The sequence below is a fragment of the Choristoneura fumiferana genome, chromosome 22 (genome assembly GCF_025370935.1).
Source record: "Choristoneura fumiferana chromosome 22, NRCan_CFum_1, whole genome shotgun sequence".
NCBI classification, from domain to species: domain Eukaryota; kingdom Metazoa; phylum Arthropoda; class Insecta; order Lepidoptera; family Tortricidae; genus Choristoneura; species Choristoneura fumiferana.
The window spans coordinates 11,609,161-11,626,877 of record NC_133493.1 but is presented as its reverse complement, the minus strand read 5'-3'; the positions used below and the strand labels follow the sequence as shown (position 1 = coordinate 11,626,877).

Genomic DNA, 17,717 nt, shown 5'->3' with positions numbered 1-17,717 from the left:
CCGTTACTGGAGTACCGACATAAGTAGACACGAAGTATCTTGAAACTGTTTCGGAATATTTCAGGTGGCTGTGTTAGCTTTACTGACTTACCTTTTAACCTTAACAGGGGTAAGCTTTGTCATTGGCATTTCTGATTCTAAATTTAGTCTTACATCTTTGACGTGGTGTGACAGACTTTGAACATCGAACAATGGATGAAAAGCATTTATTTTGCCAAATATACATTATAAAAATATTGAAAAAATTACAGGGGTGTTCAGTTTTCAGTCAAACTATCCCGCCACCGTTGAAATATTAACGGATTAATTAGTTTTAAGAAAGACATCTCGTGTCAATCATGATAGTTTGTTTAAATGTGGCAGTTGTTGTGATGCGTTTGGAGGAATAAGTTTTTGGTAAGAGCGGCCTCGGTCTAGAGCAGAGGTTCCCACACTTATTTCGTCTAACGCACACTTCGAAAATCAGTTATTTGTAGGCCCCCCCCATTTTTTTCACCTTAAAAACTTCAATAACATATAAGTCTCGCCTAATGAAGGCACAAAGGTGAAGATTTTTTTGGGTCTCTTAGCGCCCCCTCTAGGCCTCCAGCTCCCACAAGGGGGCGTTATCGCCCACTTTGGGAAAGACTGTTCTAGAGAATATGGAACGAAGTGGTTGTCTTTACTTTCCCGAAAGACTTATTTGATTAAAAAAGTGTTAAACTAGCTTCGTGACTTCTCTTCTTCGGAAAAGTCTGAAGTTCTTTGTCGGAATTACGCAAAATCAGTCTATTCCTTGTGGACGTGTCGTTAACATCAAAGTCAAAAAGTCAAAGTCAAAATATCTTTATACAATTTAGGCTAAAACAAGCACTTATGAATGTCAAAAAAAAACTACCTACATGTTTGCTGACGACATTCAAAATGATCTCAAAAGCTTCATGACCTCAGTTAGGGGCACCCGGACAGTGAAAGTGTTAAAGGGAACACTTGTGCGAAATTACAGTTTAGAAGCTTAGTTATCATTTATGAATAAGGGGTCTGACGATATACCTACCGACCTATTTTCTTTCCGATGTTTTTCACCGACTGTACACCGGAGAATCCCAAGATATATGCGGATCAAATCAAGGCTCGCTCCACGCGTTCCCGTATATTAGAGCGACGGGAATCAGACTATTGATGCGGGAATGCTTGCGGTTCGGCTTATTTAACCGCATTCGCTGGGAAATGGGCTTCAAAAGATAAATGAAATAAGGTACTTTTATTACCTAAAGAAGGTTATGTTTTATGTCCTGTCAAACTCGTCTAAAAATGCCTAGATTTTGTTCGCAGAAATTACAGGCTAATGTAGGGAAATGGCATTTGTGATGATAAAGTTAAATCGGTGAGGGTATTTAAAGTGAAAACAAATAATTTTCTCTTACCATATTATTAACCTTAGCATATTATTATGTCTGTGCGGATACAGTGCGTTTTAAGAGACATCAGAGATGTCAAGAATGGTAAAGATGATGTTCACTAATTTTCTTGATTCGTTGCTTTTAAAGGTACGTGTTTTGGCTCCCGGTTGCCTACTCAAAAATCTCACCCCTCGCTACTAGTGCGTACACCAAATTTTAACCATCAAATGGTTTTGAGAAAACCGCATAGAAAGGAAAATAATGTTTATTTTATTTTTAGCAAAACTACTAATCCAATTTCTTTGTAATTTTGATATGCTGTATATATAATTCAGGTAGTTTAAAAAATATATGTATGTATTTATGTCAAATTAGATTTTTGGCTATGCCAAACGTCCTTCAGAATAGAGGGTGATTTCACTAAAACTAAGAAATTTATACCGAACACAAAAAATCGACATCTATCTTAGATAAGGCTGCCATAGTAGCGGGCAGAGCAAAAACGAGCCGATTAGACCAATCTAATTAATTGAAGTCCGCGGCGCGTAATGACGTGACAAAGGAAGAGGAGCGAAACGTGGAAATCGACTAATCTAATTTCCCTAAAAACATTTTAAGGGAAGTCCATTGATGGATTTTCTTAAAAAAACACATTTAAGTGCAAACGTTCCTTTATAATACTAGCGTTTACCCGCGACTTAGTACGCGTAAGTATTAATCATTAGATCACGCAGGTTTTTACCAAGTTCCCGTGGGAATTTTCAAAAATTACACCGTGGTCTTTATCGACAACAGTGCTAAATTTCATGACTCCTGACTCAGTGATCACCGATTAAATATAATCGTGTATAAAATTAAACTTGAAATTGGTTCATTTTAGATAATCTATATTTTTACTTTTTTTTTATTTATGATGTAAAAAAACCAGTAAGTACTATAATTTAATTCACAATCATGCTACTAATACGATACAAGTGAAAAATCATTTTCAAAAATAAAATGTTTCCTATGGAGATAGTCTTCTTGTGATTCAACTTCAAGACAAATTTTTTTTTTACTATGATTATATTTTTCCACCTGCACCGTATAAATAACCAGTAGCTGTAATGTGGGTTAAATTAGTACAGGATTTTTTTATCACCATGTATATTGTAATATACTCATGTAGAAACGAACACTCGCTACCAAAAAGGCGGTCAAGCACCTAACGCAAACCTTTTTGCCCTTTAAATCATTTATGTACCCTTTGTGTTGTTAGAGAGAATAAAACTCAAAGCTAACTAAAATGCCTTAAATCTTGTGTTTTGTTCCCCAGTCCCGTACTTCAGATTCGAATTCTACCTGCACGTCTTTAAGATCGGATTTTCAAGTGTTATCTAAACAGAGATAAAGTCCTTTAGAAGATGAGTAGAGTCCTATTAAATAGAATTTCTTTCAAGTTTTATCTTCATTTAAACCGCTTGATTATGCTGACCCTTGAAAGTCAAGGGGCATTGAAATAACTATTTACCCCCCGACACGCCTAAAAGAGGGGTGTAAATGACCTTTTGTATTATATTGATTACCTACTAGCTGTTGCCGGCGACTCCGTCCACGTAGAATTATTTTATCGCTATCGCGTGGGAACTGTGCCATTTTCCTTGATAAAAACAATCCTATGTCCTTCCCTGGGACTCAAACTATCTGTATACCGAGTTTCATCCAAATTGGTTCAGAGGTAAAGTATAGATCTGAAGAGGTAGGTGGGCCAATGAACTTTTTTACCCACAGTAATCTGTCCGCGACATTTTTCAAATAATTGCAGATTTTTGTAAGTAAACATGTTTTTTCTGTAATTTAACAGATGGTGTACATGAATACATGCCATCCTACGTCAGTTCAACCTATTAAACAGTGAAATATCTTGTTGGAAGTACGATTTTTTGCTAACGCCAGAGACAATTGTGGTAACGCAGGAGACGCCCAAAATGTCGGTAAAATAATTGATTGGCCCATAACAAACAGACAAGCAAAGAAACAAGACTTTTAAAAACTTTTGCATTTATAATATTGGTGGGATGCCATAAAAGGTATATTTTCCTTGTTTTTATCAACCCCTTTCCAGGCATAGTGAATATAGCAACCACATAAATGTACACAAATATTCCACTTTGTTTACATATTTATTAATTGAAGTCGTTAAAACTATTAGGTATTCGTTTTTAAATTAATCCCTCATAGGTACAGTCAAGGGCAAAGATATCGACACGGCCAAAGTTGCAAGAATATGTATACACGACTTTATGCACTTAACATTAAGGCCGTGTGTACATATTTTTGCAACTTCGGCCGTGTCGATATCTTTGCTCTTGACTGTACGAGTAAACCATATAAAACTATGATTCATTTTGTAGTATTGTATCTAAATTGGCGGGGTCTGGAAAAGGGTTAAATTTGTACGGAACCCTCAGCACGCGAGTCCGACACGCACTTGACTGGGTTTTTATAGGTAGTGCCACCAGAGTTAAGGTCACCCGCACAAGAACATGTCATATAATGACAGCAGGATTTTGAAATTGACTCTTTCATTGTATTAATTCTCCTTTTATGCCATCAGTTCTTCATCTAGCTGTGTGTGTAATCATTCACTTCAACTCTCGTGGCACTACCTATATTATGTGTGCGCATGTTAGCATATCGGTAGGATGTATAGAATTCTTGGGATAGTTACATGCCACATTTTAATAACAACCGTGAAGATGGAATCGTTTCCCGTTGTGATCTAGATTACGTTACGCAACGTGAATGATAGGTGCGCGTTCGGATTTATGATTACGAGTTAATTACGATCATGCATTTACATTATGGCTATGGTAAGTGTGAATGGTGGTGGTGAAAGCCGTGGAGGCCTAGTGGTTTGTCCTATGGCCTCTCAAACAGAGGATCGTGAGTTCAAACTTCAAACCCCATACATTTGTAAATTAAAATTAACCACGAGTTTTACGGTGAAGGAAAACATCGCGAGGAATCCTCCACAAGCCTGCGAAGCAATTCAATAGTGTGTGTGAAGTTCCCAATCCCAATGAAATTCGGGCAAGTAAAGATATACGCGTGATTGCATGTGTGGCGTGTGGGAAGTTACCAATCCGCACTGAGCCTGCGTGGATACTACGGCTCAAGCCATCAAATTCTGAGAGGAGGCTACTACATATTCGTAAGCTTGGATGTTACGCGTCATATCTCATAGACCACCACCATCCATCACCAAGGCTTTTTCAGGGCCCTTTCTCCCTTTCTAATAAGCTTGAAAATGGTTAATGTATGCCTCCTTCATGGAAAAGCCTCTTACAGGAAACTTGTTTCCGGCAATGCATGACTGAAATCTTTAGTATTCCATACTTAATCAGCTATAATCATCCGTTACATGATATTAACTATACCCGTACCGTACATCACACCTACTGTTAATTCTGTCGGAAGTTGTATTGGGTATTGCCTGTTTAACAATATTACGAGGTGTGATTGTACCTGACTATGGTAGCGACCTGATTAGAGTGGTCTCTGTTCATTGCGCAGCGGAGATTCTCCCCGCACGGTGGTTATCTGGCAGCACACGCAATGAAAGAGAAAACGTTTGCCTGTTATTTTTCCTTTGTGTTCTCGTCTCCTTAAATTAATTACTAGGTAAACGTAGAAATAAAAATTACGGATGCACCCAGGCTAGCTACTACGAAACTCGAAGTTCGTATCGTACCGTCCCTCTCGCTCTCGTATTAAATAGTATAAGTGTCAGAGGGACCGCACGACACGAACTTCGAGTTTCGAGTTTCGTAGTTGTCCTGCAGTTAACGTCCGATTTAGCGCGCGAGAGATAAGGCACTTTAATACTAGATTTATGAGAACGGTGTCATAAACGCGCATTTCCGAAACGTGCTTCATCTGAGTCTGAAAATACGCTGTGTGCAATAGGATAAAGCCTTGATTTGCATTACATTGCGGCGCTCAATTGACCACTAAAAACTCGTTGGCTTTACGGCCTCGCAATGTAATGCAACTTGCACGATTTTTCTTGCAAGTCTTAAGCTCTGTAAAAAGTTCTGATTTAATAAATAAACACCTTAACTGCCTGAACATAACAATTAGTTTCAATCAACAACAGGACCGACCGAAACTTAAATTACATACATACATACATACACGTACATAAAATCACGCCTATTTCCCAACGGGGTAGGCAGGGACTACATCCTTCCACTTGTTACGATTCTGGCATACAACTCTCGCTTCCTCTACATTCATCAATCTTTTTATGCATGCACGTCGGTTTAGAGTACTCCTGACCCGACCTTTCTTCAGAACGGATCAAATCGGGGAAACTTAAATTAATATTAAATATTTAATTATAGCACAAGTAGTGTGACTTCTCTTTAATTATGTGAGTACAAAGGACTCATTAATATGACTGGCTCGAGACTTGACTAGCTTGAATATTTCACGTCGGCTCACATACTTGTCTGTACTCGTGCCTACTGTGTCAACTTGATGCCAAGTACAGTCATCAGAAGTGGATGGGGCGGCTGTCTGTGGACCTCTACATAAGTGACTAAAAAGCAGCTGTTATGTATGCAAGTGGTCTAAGTAGCCTAAAAAGTTCCCGGAATGTCTAATCGGTTTCCGTTCATCGTTAATGAGGGTTTTGACAGGAGCTAATCGCTAGATGGCGTTAGCATCGTGAGGCCCGTTTGACGTTTGACGCTTTGGTCGTGATTGGTTAAATTACTAAATGAGCCAATCGCAAGCAAACGTCAAACGGAGCTCACGACACTAACGCCATCTAGCGATATTTCGCCTCTGTGAAAACCCTCATTCTATGACCCAAGGTTGACGGGGCTGCCATGCCGCGTCGCTGAGGCCCTTCGCGCTTTGACGCAACTTTAACCTAACTTAATGTTTTTCATGTTTCCGACACCCACAGAGGACCAGTTTCTTTTTGGACCGACTTAGACCACTTGCTACTTAGACCAGCTGCTTTTTAGACCAAGTGATACTTACTGACATAAATCTACTGCTATGGTAATAATAGGGTGTGTATTATTTTCAGCTGCACTTGAGTTGCTGACTGTACTTAAGGTCCGTTTGTTAAAATAGTTTGTTAGGTGGGTCATTATTAAAATTATAAATGACGCGTTAAGCGTTAAGTGTCGCGAAAGTGGTTTTGGAAGTAGGTAATTTTAAGTACTTTATTTTGGTCTAAAAGTTTACAGTTTTCGAGATAGACATGTATTTTCCTATATTTCTTAAGTATTAAACAATATGATAAAACATTAACTAATTACGAATATGCTGGGGTGTCTAAAGAAAACAAAAATGTTGAACAATTATAACAGTCAATGTGGGAGCACCATAAGAAAATGATAAACTTTAGGACTAGGGTAAGGTTGCTTCACAATTACCTAAATGAACCAGCGTTGTTACTACATGCGTGTATACTAACCCCCTTATTCATAAAACTTAACAAGCCTATGTATGTTAACTAACAAATGCTTTGTCCCTTTCTAACAAATACAAATGTCGAAGTGACAGATAAGGACAAACGAATTTTAGCGGCATTTTAACTAAAATAGGTTTGATTGTCGTTTATGAATAAGGGGGTAAATGGTTAAACGATTTAAATGCGATTTTATCAGTTTAAATAATGTCATCATCATCATCATCCCAGCCTATATACGTCCCACTGCTGGGCACAGGCCTCCTCTCAGAACAAGAGGGCTTGGGCCATAGTTCCCACGCGGGCCCAGTGCGGATTGGGAACTTAAATAATGTATCTAAACCAAATTAATATGCCTGCAATTAGTGTGTAAAGATCTTAGTTTTAATGACATTCTTACTATTACTAAACAGAGTAACCGTTCGACAGCAATCTAATACCAAGTAATCCTTAAGACTATGTCATCAAGAGAAAGCATCCAGCCATGTAATATGTGCAGTGAATACAATCTTAGACCATTAAATTAACCGGAGAAGTCAAAGGTGGCGACGGGCAAAACTATCGCTGCTAAAAGTATGACTCACGGCCATACATACCAACTAAAAAATTAAGATTAAATAAAAGTTTGTAATAAAGTTAGTCACGGCCGACCTACATTTGAACTCTAGACCTCCAGTTTCAAGTCCAGCACTATACCCCTAAACTACCATGCTGATAATAGAAGTATTAAAATTACCATTCTTGTTGCGCGTAAAATTTCTACTTCTTCTTCCGGTGCCCTCTCCTATCAGAGTTCGGCGATCATTAGGGCTATCCTTACCTTAGGAATGCCACTCGATTGAAACTAGGGAACTGATATCTGGTAGCTATATTACAGATAAAAACATGCTTTTTCCCGGAAATAGGACCCAGCTAGATTGATTTTTCGCCCGCACGTAGCAAATTTCGTAGCAAACGTTGAGCAGTTTCCGAAACCCCCAATGTAAATAAAAATGTACTTACAAGAATTACTCTTTAAGGATGTAAGATACCCAAGTAGGGTTCACATTGAAGTCGGTTATTTTTTGTTGTTTTAAAAGTAAAAACTTCCTTCGCACTACTGTGCTTCGCTAATCGCTTCCATCGAAGGTGACAGTTTTTCTGTATACTTAGAAATTGGTTTGCATTTGGCATGACGTCTCCATTTGGTGTAATGCTCTAAGCGTACATTAATGCAAATACATACAGTGCAACAATATTTCATTATTATCGAACACCTATAGTTCATTACAATTGTAAATAAGCATACAAGGAATAGAGAAAGCGAACAAGAAATTATTTGTTCCTTGTCTTGGGGTATTTTGTGAATGACGCATTCACTGTGTTTGTTTGGATTCCTCCGCCACTGATCGGTGTAAGTCGAGGGGACCTTTTCGTAATCAATTTCGTTATGATGTCTTTGGCAGATGTATGGAAGATCAATATTAAATGAAAGCACAAAGGTTTCACCGTGATACGCGATTCAGTTTGACTGTGCCTGCTGATAAGTAGACTTACTTCAGCCGCGGATCCATTTACAAGTTGTTAATTAGACAAAATAAAAGAAAATCTGAAAGTAGTTCGTTCAAAATCGAGAAGAGGTTCGATGTGTTTTTCATGAAGCAATAGAACGCTTCATTTACCTGTCCTCGCATAGCACCGCTCTGGTGGAAACAGCTGAGCGGAGCGAGGCGAGGTAGATGAAGCGTTTCTATTGGTTCATGAAAAACAGATGTTGAAAATAGCCTGAATGGCTTCGAGAAAAGTATGGTACGGCCGTGCCTTTGTTTTTGTTTTGCTCGACTTGGCGGGGGCACTACCGTGCCCCAGATTCCTCACAACGCATCTTTGCACCTCTTTGGTTAAAACGCAACCTAAACCAGGTTCCAATAAAAAATAACACGGTGTGCTGTATCAAATTGCATATCTAGAACGAAAGGGCATTAACTCAAAATAATACACTATTTTTTTATATGATAGGGGGTAAACGAGCAAGGGTCACCTGATGGAAAGCAATCACCGCCGCCCATTAACATCCATAACTTAAGCTGAGGTTGCGTTGCCGTTGATGTTAATTTTAGGCCTTTACGAAATTAAATGTGGGTATATTTAGGGGTAATTTCACCATCCGTTGATTAATTTTATTTGACGGATAAATGTGATGCAGTCTCCGTCTATTCGCTCAAAACAACAGAGACGGCATCACATTTATCCGTCAAACAAATTTAATTAGGGGATGGTGAAACAGAGGATTAGTGTGAGGGTTGTCTAACAACTGGTAGCATGGTGTACGGTTGTGTCACTCTGAAGATGAGCTCTGGTTGAGTTCGAAACGCGTCAGTGTAGTGTGGTGGTGGTGATGGACGGGTTTGTGTGATTTGTGTGTGTTCTTACAGTGTGGAGGTGGAGGAACTGCATGAACACGCATATTTTGCATAAGCTTAGCTATCGTAAGGTCGCGGGTGAGCAAGGAAATTATTTTAGTTCATTGATATGGACCTCCGCAAAGTAACGCCTGATTCAATAAATTGGTTAGTGTATTATTTTAAGTTGATACCGCTTTAGATGTAAGGCAGACGTTTTCTACCGGTGTGCCGCGTATATTTTCAGGTGTGCCGCGAAGTGTATGCTACTTTGAAATAATGAATAACTAGTTTAATATACAGGGTGGCCCGTTTAGATCGGTCAGTATGGGACAGTCTGAAACTGTAAGACATACGGAACTCTGTTACTAGGAACCATGTCATCGATTTTGGTAACAAGAAAAAAAGACTTGTTCTCAGTACGAAAATCGAACCAGGTCGTTTTGAACATAAAACTTACATTAAGTTCTATTTGGATATCGGTAGTGTAGTTCATAAGCAATAAATGTTACTATGAAACACGATATCTAGAATGAATAAAATGCATTGTTTCATATTTTTTATCTTATGTAAGTTTTATTTTTCAAAGCTTCCGGGTTCGATTCCCGAGTCAAGTACTTACAAGTTTTTTTTTAAATGTATAAATGCAGTTTTTCTTGTTATCAAAATCGATGACATGGTTTCTAAGAACAGATCTTCGTACGTCTTATAGTTTCAGACTTTCCCATACTGACCGATCTAAACGGGCCATCCTGTATAGCTTTTTGGGGTTTCGTACCTAAAGGTGTCACTAGTCACTAGACGCCATTTAATAAACCTCCGCTGTCCGTAATGCATTTTTATGGGTATACTGTACGGAACCCTCAACGTCCGACTCGAACTTGGCTATTTTTTACTGGTGTGCCGTGAAACTTTGATGAACGAAAAGTGTGCCGTTAAAACCAAAAGGTTGAAAACGCCTGATCTAAGGTGTGCGAAATGATCATTATGAATTTCATTCATTATTCTTTTTAAACTTTGTGTTTTTACACGTTCCCCTACTGTGAGGTGTGTGGGAAGTCAAGTTCTATGGTTACATACGCAAGGCTCGTGCACACTGGCCATTATTCGTCGATTCTTTCGTCTATGGCCCGTTCACTCGCGAGTTTGGAAGGCCCATAAAATTATAAACACAAGTCAATAACGTTATCTAAGCTCGGATCTGTATTGTATAATTGTATGTCTGTCACACGCTTCATTAAGTTTGTTTTTCAAACCCCGACGCAAAAAGAGGGATGTTATAAGTTTGACCGCTATGTGTGTATGTTTGTCTCTCTGTCTGTCTGTGTGTCTGTCTATGGCACTGTAGGTTTTAAACGAGTGAACCGAATTGAATGCGGTTTTTTTTATTTGAAAGCAGGTTTTCTAGCGATGGTTCTTAGACATGTTTTGTCAAAATCGGTTCTGCCGTTTTCGAGATATTGAACTTTGAAGTGAAGTCGGGGGTTTTCCAACTTTTACACTTCTAACAACTGCTAGCGAAGTCAGAAAATTTGTTTACAGGTTTTTATTACGGTTTTTCCATTCGAACACATTGAAAAAACAGGCCAAGTGCGAGTTTGGCTCGCGCACTGAGGGTTCTGTACATGACAAACTCTTTCCTCCTTCCACTAGAGCTGTGCTATGCGAAGCTAGGTAAATGAAGCGTTTCCATTGACCCATGAAAAACACATTTCTCGCTACACATCCTCGCATAGCTCTGATGGATATGCAGCCATTTGCAGGTGGTAGGACCTTGTCCAAGGTCCGCCTGGATTGCTACCACCATCTTGCTCGCTAACCCTGCTGTGAAGCAGCAGTGCTTGCATTGTTGTTTCGGCGTGGAGAGTAAGACAGCCGGTGAATTTACTGGCACTTGAGGTATCCCATCTTAGGCGTCTAGGTTGGCAACGCATCTGCAATACCCCTGGTGCTCTGCAAGACCCACTTGCTCGTTTGCCATCCAGTCGAATAAAAAAAAAAGCCTAGACTCATCCAACTGAACCGCCGATGCGTGAAGAAACACGCGTAACAATTTCGAAAACCAACCTCGTTAACTAGCGTTAAACAATAATTGCAATTAGAACTTATACAATAAGTAATCTTCATTGCACCGCGTGAGCGCAGGAAACAGGGCGCAGCGGAGTTCTGCGATCTCAGTGGCTCAATCGATTAATGTTATTTTGATACCAGCAACCAAACATAGTTGCGTTTATAACCGTTCGTTACGCAAAGTTGGCTCATTTAGATTAATTATTAATAAATTATGTGGGAGTGTGTAATGTTATAATTTGAATTTATTTCATTTACTTTGTTAAATAAATTAAATGCATAGTTCGTATGTGTTCAACCAGTGTGCGCCAGTTGGCGCTAGAACCGTGAGGTCCGTTTGACAACTTTGATGTCGTCACTTAAAAGAACTCTTATCAAAATCGATAATTTATCGGAGTGAACTTTACGGACATTCTTTCAAGGATCAATTTTGTTTACGTACTGATTTGAGATACGAGATTATCTCAAAGTAGTGACGATATTTGTTTGTGATTGGTTAAATAACTTCTTCTTCTTCTTCTTCTCTTTTAAAATATGGCTTTTCTGTCCTAATTAATAGGACAATTTCGCCAGTGTCAAGGTAAACTCTCTTTGAGAGGGACGTTGTACGGTGATTGTAGTTTTTGCAACTTGATAGTAAAATTCCAGAAACCACGTGGAGACCACTTGCGCATTAAAAAATGTTAGACACGAGAGCAATATAGGATTTTGGGATCACTGTTCACTGTTAAGGTTAATCGCCGCATAAAACACTATCAAAATTATACTTCAACTAGCCAAAGAAACAGAAATAGCAAAATTAGATATTGTCTACATCCGCCATCTTCGAATGCTAAAATCGAATCCCGTTAAATAACTGAACGAGCCAATCACAAGCTAGACTGTAACGTCAAACGTACCTCACGATACTAACGCCATCTAGCGACATCGCCTGTCAAGAAACCCCTCATCGATATTAGCGTCATCGTATCGAAACCTTTCCTCTCTGCAGCTCTGCGAACGCCAAGAAGTGGGAGGTGGAACTGGCCACTCTTAAGAGCAACAACCTCCGCCTCACCGCTGCCCTCCAGGAGAGCACCGCCAACGTGGACGAGTGGAAACGGCAGCTGCATCAGTACCGGGAGGAAGTGGCGCGCGCGAGACACTTCGCTGGTAAAGGTAGGCTTCATGGAGTGACCATCAAAGCATGATTTCCACCACAGATATAGATTACACTAGATTACGCCAATGCATCTACTTCGCGTGTCCGAACCCCGACCAAACGTCGGGGTTGGCCCCATACAAAGACTGACCGCTAACATGACTAATCATGACTATAGTGACTGACTCGAGCCCCACGGCGCGGGCAGGCGGCGCATTTAAATCGATTTTGCGCGGACATCGGGGAATTCGCTAATTCGCTCTTGAGACGTCACAGTAGATATAAAAAGTGACACGGTTGTTTTCATACAGATTGAGGTGTTTGCGTTATCTAGTGTAATCTATATCTGTGATTTCCACCAAACGGCTCGCATCGGATCGGGTCGGAAAGGATACGAACGGATGCGGCGAGTTTATTTTTGTTCTAAAAACGTGAAAAAATGACAAATATAAATTATGGGCGTAGAGTTAGAAATCAATTATAATTACTGGCTTAGCAAGACACCGAATATTTTTTGAAATAGTGAAGGTATTCTAAAATAAATGCAATCAAGTAATTTAAAATTAAAGAAGTATTTTTTGGGGTAACTAAGGTACCTTGTATAGAGATAAAAAGTAGAGTGTATCGCAATTTTTTCTCAAGCTTCGTACTTTGAATCTCTCGCTCCGCTCACGATCCACAACAGCGCCCTCACAAAAACATAATTCGCTCCTTCGTGGTACAATCTACTATTTATTTTATTACCTATCTCTTCTATTACCTTTAGTATTACTCTCATACACAGTTTCCTTTGGCAGGCAACGAGGCGAATGAAACCGAGCAGCTGCGACAGCGCGTGGCGCAGCTGGAAGCGGAGCTGGCGCAGAAGAACGAGGAGTTGGCGCAGATCACAAAGTCAAGGAAGAGCGAACAGGTGCGTGGCGTGCTTAGCTGACAACTACCATACTTCGGTTAGGTTCTCCCCAAATCTATCGACGCGGAATCGGATTTAGACCGTTTTCACATTATCCGATCCGATATCGGGGCAAGTAAAATGTGTTAAATATGTACCTGTCTTTCACATTGTCCGGCCCGATACCGGATATCGGAGCCGACACCGATATGTTCACGGCACCATCGGACGCCCGTGGGCTGTCGGACGATAAAGTTTGTATGTGTGCTATGCGTGTATCTAAATTGTCTCTGTGTACGCATCGGGCGCGTGGCGGCCATTTTGAGCCGCCCGTATCGGAACGATTTTGTCGGAAATATGAGAAAGTAGCACATGCTGTCGGCTATCAGATGTCGTCTATCGTTGTCCGATACCGATATCGGGGAATCTGAAAATCAGGTGCGGGTTGTTCGAAAGACTCGCGCTGCTAACCAAACCTAATACCCTACACTTTAAGTCTACTTGTCCACGGCTGCTGTAATGTGGCCGAATGTCCAAGTAATTATTACTCGTTTCGTTAAACGTGAGTCCCGGCTGGTAAAGCGTGAGTTGGGTGTGTACCTATTTAAGCTTTAACATGCCGTCACCACTGACATCTGTTAAAAAAAATTGGCTACTCGGTGGGAATAGACTTTTATTTTTATTTATTTATATATTTAAATTACAACTTAAGTAGGTACTGCTACGTTTGATGGCGATGTTTATTTATGTAGTCTTATGTAGTTAATGGTGTGTAGTATGTCTTTATAACGGTCCGAGGGTTGCCGACGGTGCTGGCTGAAAATCAGCGCTGGGGTGTTAACGCTTCAGCATTATGCTGAGCCAGTGTCCGATTCACAACCGCAATGACACATACCTTTGTGTTGTTTTTTTTGTACCTAATAATATTGTTGTCTTGTGTTGTGAATAAATGTATTTTCTTTCTTTCTTTCTTTCTTTCATGTTACAGCGTCACGTAACTCCTACCCACTTTTGTATGTTATCATATTTGTGTGTTGTGTTTCAGGACGCCGAGGCGAAGCTGGCCCAGAGCCAGCTGGAACTAGCGCTGGCGGCGCACGACGGCCAGCGGCAGGTCGTGCAGGCGCTCAACGACCAGCTGGCGCGGCAGCTCGAGGAACTGGTCAGTGCATGTCGTCATCATCATCATCATCATCATCATCATGGGCTAAAACACTAAAACACGCTCATTGTTGAACAAAGGACATGGGGATGTCGGCACGGCGCGTCGCCGGAAAGAATAGTACATTGTGTCTTAAGGGCGGTCAATAAGGAATTACGAACGAGAGTCTATTTAAAGCCCGAAGTTGCAGATTGAGGGCTTAATGAGTCGATGTTCGTAATTCTAGTACCGCCCGTGCGACATCCAATGTTTTTCGTCACATTTGAGAGTAAAATTTTATATTTGTAAAAGAAAAAATATAATTGTTCCAAATATTGGCGATACCTTAGGCTGCGCTCTTTGCAGCGCCGCCCTCCCCCTCCCCCTCCCGCAGTACACGCCTGACGCTGCAGTATCAGTACGGGCGATGACTCGTGCGACCGACCACGGGTTTCATGACAAGCACATTAAGGTCGAGCGTTTTATTTGGGGGGTCGCAACCAAGGTAGCCTGCATGTTACGACACGTTTACGAGCAAGTGTGATGAAAAACTCTTTTCGGGTAATTATTAAAATAATATGAATGCAACAGTCAGCCCTTTGACAAGAAATGTCTAGGTAAGCTCTAACGGAAGACCATCCGTGAACATGTCGGGCATACCTCGACTACTAATACATAAGTGATCCGTGTGACATCTGTGTCTGACTATAGTTTCAATTCGAAAAGCATAGTCACCAAAAAAGCGTGTGTTTAAAATGTAATGTATTCCTGTTACAGTCGACGATCAATCGCGAGATCAACGCGGCGCTGCAGACATGAGACGCGGCCTCCATACAGCCGCCGCCTATATACGCCTCCGTCGTCAAGGTAACACACATCATCATCATCATCATCAGCCGGAAGACGTGCAGTATTGAATGTCTCTGGTTTCAGTCATGAGAATAGAGCTTTTTTGTGTCGAAAATCGAATCCCCCCCACAAGAATCTATGCACACTTATTTACTTGCTATTCAACCGTTCAATCTGTATGCTAAGGAGTTGCACCAAGTTATTTTAACGGTAAAAGGGTTTGACTTTGATTATGCGTTTAAGACTGCATTTCATGCAACACGTTCAATGTTGAACATAAATTGTTAAATAAATAAATCCATACTAATATTACAAATGCGAAAGTGTGTGCGTTGGTATGTTTGTCCGTCTTTCACATCGAAACGGAGCGACGGATCGCATAAAGATAGTTTATGGGTCAGAGAGTGACTTAGGCTACTTTTTATCCCGGAACACCGCGCCATAACCGAATCCCACGCGGGCGAAGCCGCGGGCAAAAGCTAGTAAATAAATAAATAATAAAAGCCTCCCCCTTGGGACGCCACAATATGTAAACGACAGTTTACCTCTGACGATCTACCTTTTAGTTTACCTCTCACGATGTCGTCAGCTGAAGACCTCACGAGTTTTTTTAGATGCCTGAAATGTCTTTGGGTCAAAATTCTTTTCGTTTGGTTTTTTTGTCCCCGAAAAAAAGTGACGGAGTAAAAATTCTTGGTATGGGGCAAAGTTAAATTTTATTTTTTCTGTAGTAACATCAAAAAAGAGAAACAACGGCACCACATTTTTTTTTGTTTACCTATATGAGAGAAGAAATAATTTCGTGACAGTGATCAGAAACAATGCAATGAAAAGAATTTTGACCCTTTTAACGTTTTCAACCATCATGGCTTCGCCTTTACGAAAAAATTGTTATAATTTATTTGACAAAAAAAAAGTGCGGAAAAAAAATCGAACATGCTCACAAAATGGGAGTAGAGAAAGTACCAAAAAAATAATACATGTTTAGCAGGTAGACCGCCGCCTGCCGTTACTGCTGCGCGCGGGTGGCGGCGCGGGCGCGGGCGGGGGCGGAGGCGCGGGCGGGGGCGGGGGCGGCGGCGGACGCGACGAGGAGCCCGCCTACGTCACAGTCAAGGCGAAGAAATGAAGAGTGTTCTCGGTATTTCGCAAGGTGCACGAGTTCTTTTAGGTTGCCAGTGTTTTGTGGTTTCAGTGTTTTTAAAATAAAAAAAAATAAAGTTAGATTTCGTTGAGCAATTCTTCTGCTGATAAAAAAAAATTAACTTAATTTAACGAGATCTCGAATTGACAATGATTTTAAAAGGTGATCAAACTGAAGACTGGAGATTATTATTAAATGTCGATGTATTGAATCGACTTGTTGCAATTCTTAACTGCGGAATTTACTCCACGAAATCTTAAATTGACGACTTCTGAAATTGACGAGATGCATAAAAATCCGAAATAAAATTATTTAATAAAATAAATCTTAAACTGATGTTTTCTCCAATTGACAACCGCTTTTAATTCCTCGAACTGCTGATGGCTCTTGAATGATGATTCATTGCTTTCTTGAATTTACTAGATCTTGAATTGGCAAGTATTTTATATAACAAAATCTCGAATTGACAACAATTTTAAATAGCGAAATCTCGAATTGACGAATAATTTACACGACGAGACCTCGGATTGGCAACCTATTTTAAATGAGGAGATCTCAAATTGACACATGTTCTACTACCTCATTGTATTGTAACGAGACACTGAAACCACTAGACATTTAGAAGTTTAACATCACTTATTTTAGATTCAATTAGTTACCAATCATGAGATCGGCACATCACAATTATTATTTAGTCTCGACGCCGCATTATATCATAATATAACATTACAATTTAACAAATGAAATGAAATTTTCGCTAAAGTCATTCGGCATAAAAATATGTCATTAAAATGTATCTAATGAATGAATGACGTCTGTTCAACCACATAACTATTGTCATAAATCATTGACATCCGATTGACATTATTTCCTTCCAAAATTAACATTGAGTATAGAGATGTATGTTAGGTCGTTGTTGGGGCATTTTTGCCTTTCAACCGACTTTTTTTCTAAGGAAGCTGCAAAAAACAGCTATTCATCGAAAAAATAATGGATTTAATCGTATAGTTCATGAATGTACGATTTAATAATTTAACTTCAATGTCAAGATCCTTTCTAAATAAAATTGTTTCATATTACACATTAATAATTATACAAAATGGATATCTAACAGACCCCAAAACCAGGCAGAGCCTGCTGTATCTTGGGACCTTAGACTGTATCCAAACTAGAAAAAAAAGTATCGAATCGTGATTGAAGTGAATGAGAAAGTATTTTTTCTGGCCTAAACGCGTTTTCTTACTCCTATA

General features: G+C 39.9%; 1 protein-coding gene across 4 annotated transcripts in view; it reads left to right on the top strand.

The window, feature by feature from the left end:
- homer (protein) overlaps positions 1-16,362 on the top strand; it is a 56,626-nt gene extending 40,264 nt beyond the window's left edge. For 3 of the 4 annotated variants that reach the window (XM_074105121.1, XM_074105119.1, XM_074105122.1), the window contains exons 7-11: positions 12,292-12,458; positions 13,239-13,354; positions 14,379-14,495; positions 15,252-15,341; positions 16,312-16,362. In XM_074105121.1, the coding sequence (XP_073961222.1) occupies positions 12,292-12,458; positions 13,239-13,354; positions 14,379-14,495; positions 15,252-15,293 (442 nt within the window). In that variant the 3' untranslated portion in view covers positions 15,294-15,341; positions 16,312-16,362. The remainder of the gene's footprint in view (positions 1-12,291; positions 12,459-13,238; positions 13,355-14,378; positions 14,496-15,251; positions 15,342-16,311) is intronic. The other variant, XM_074105120.1, reaches the window with a different exon arrangement.
- Positions 16,363-17,717: the final 1,355 nt, after the last annotated feature.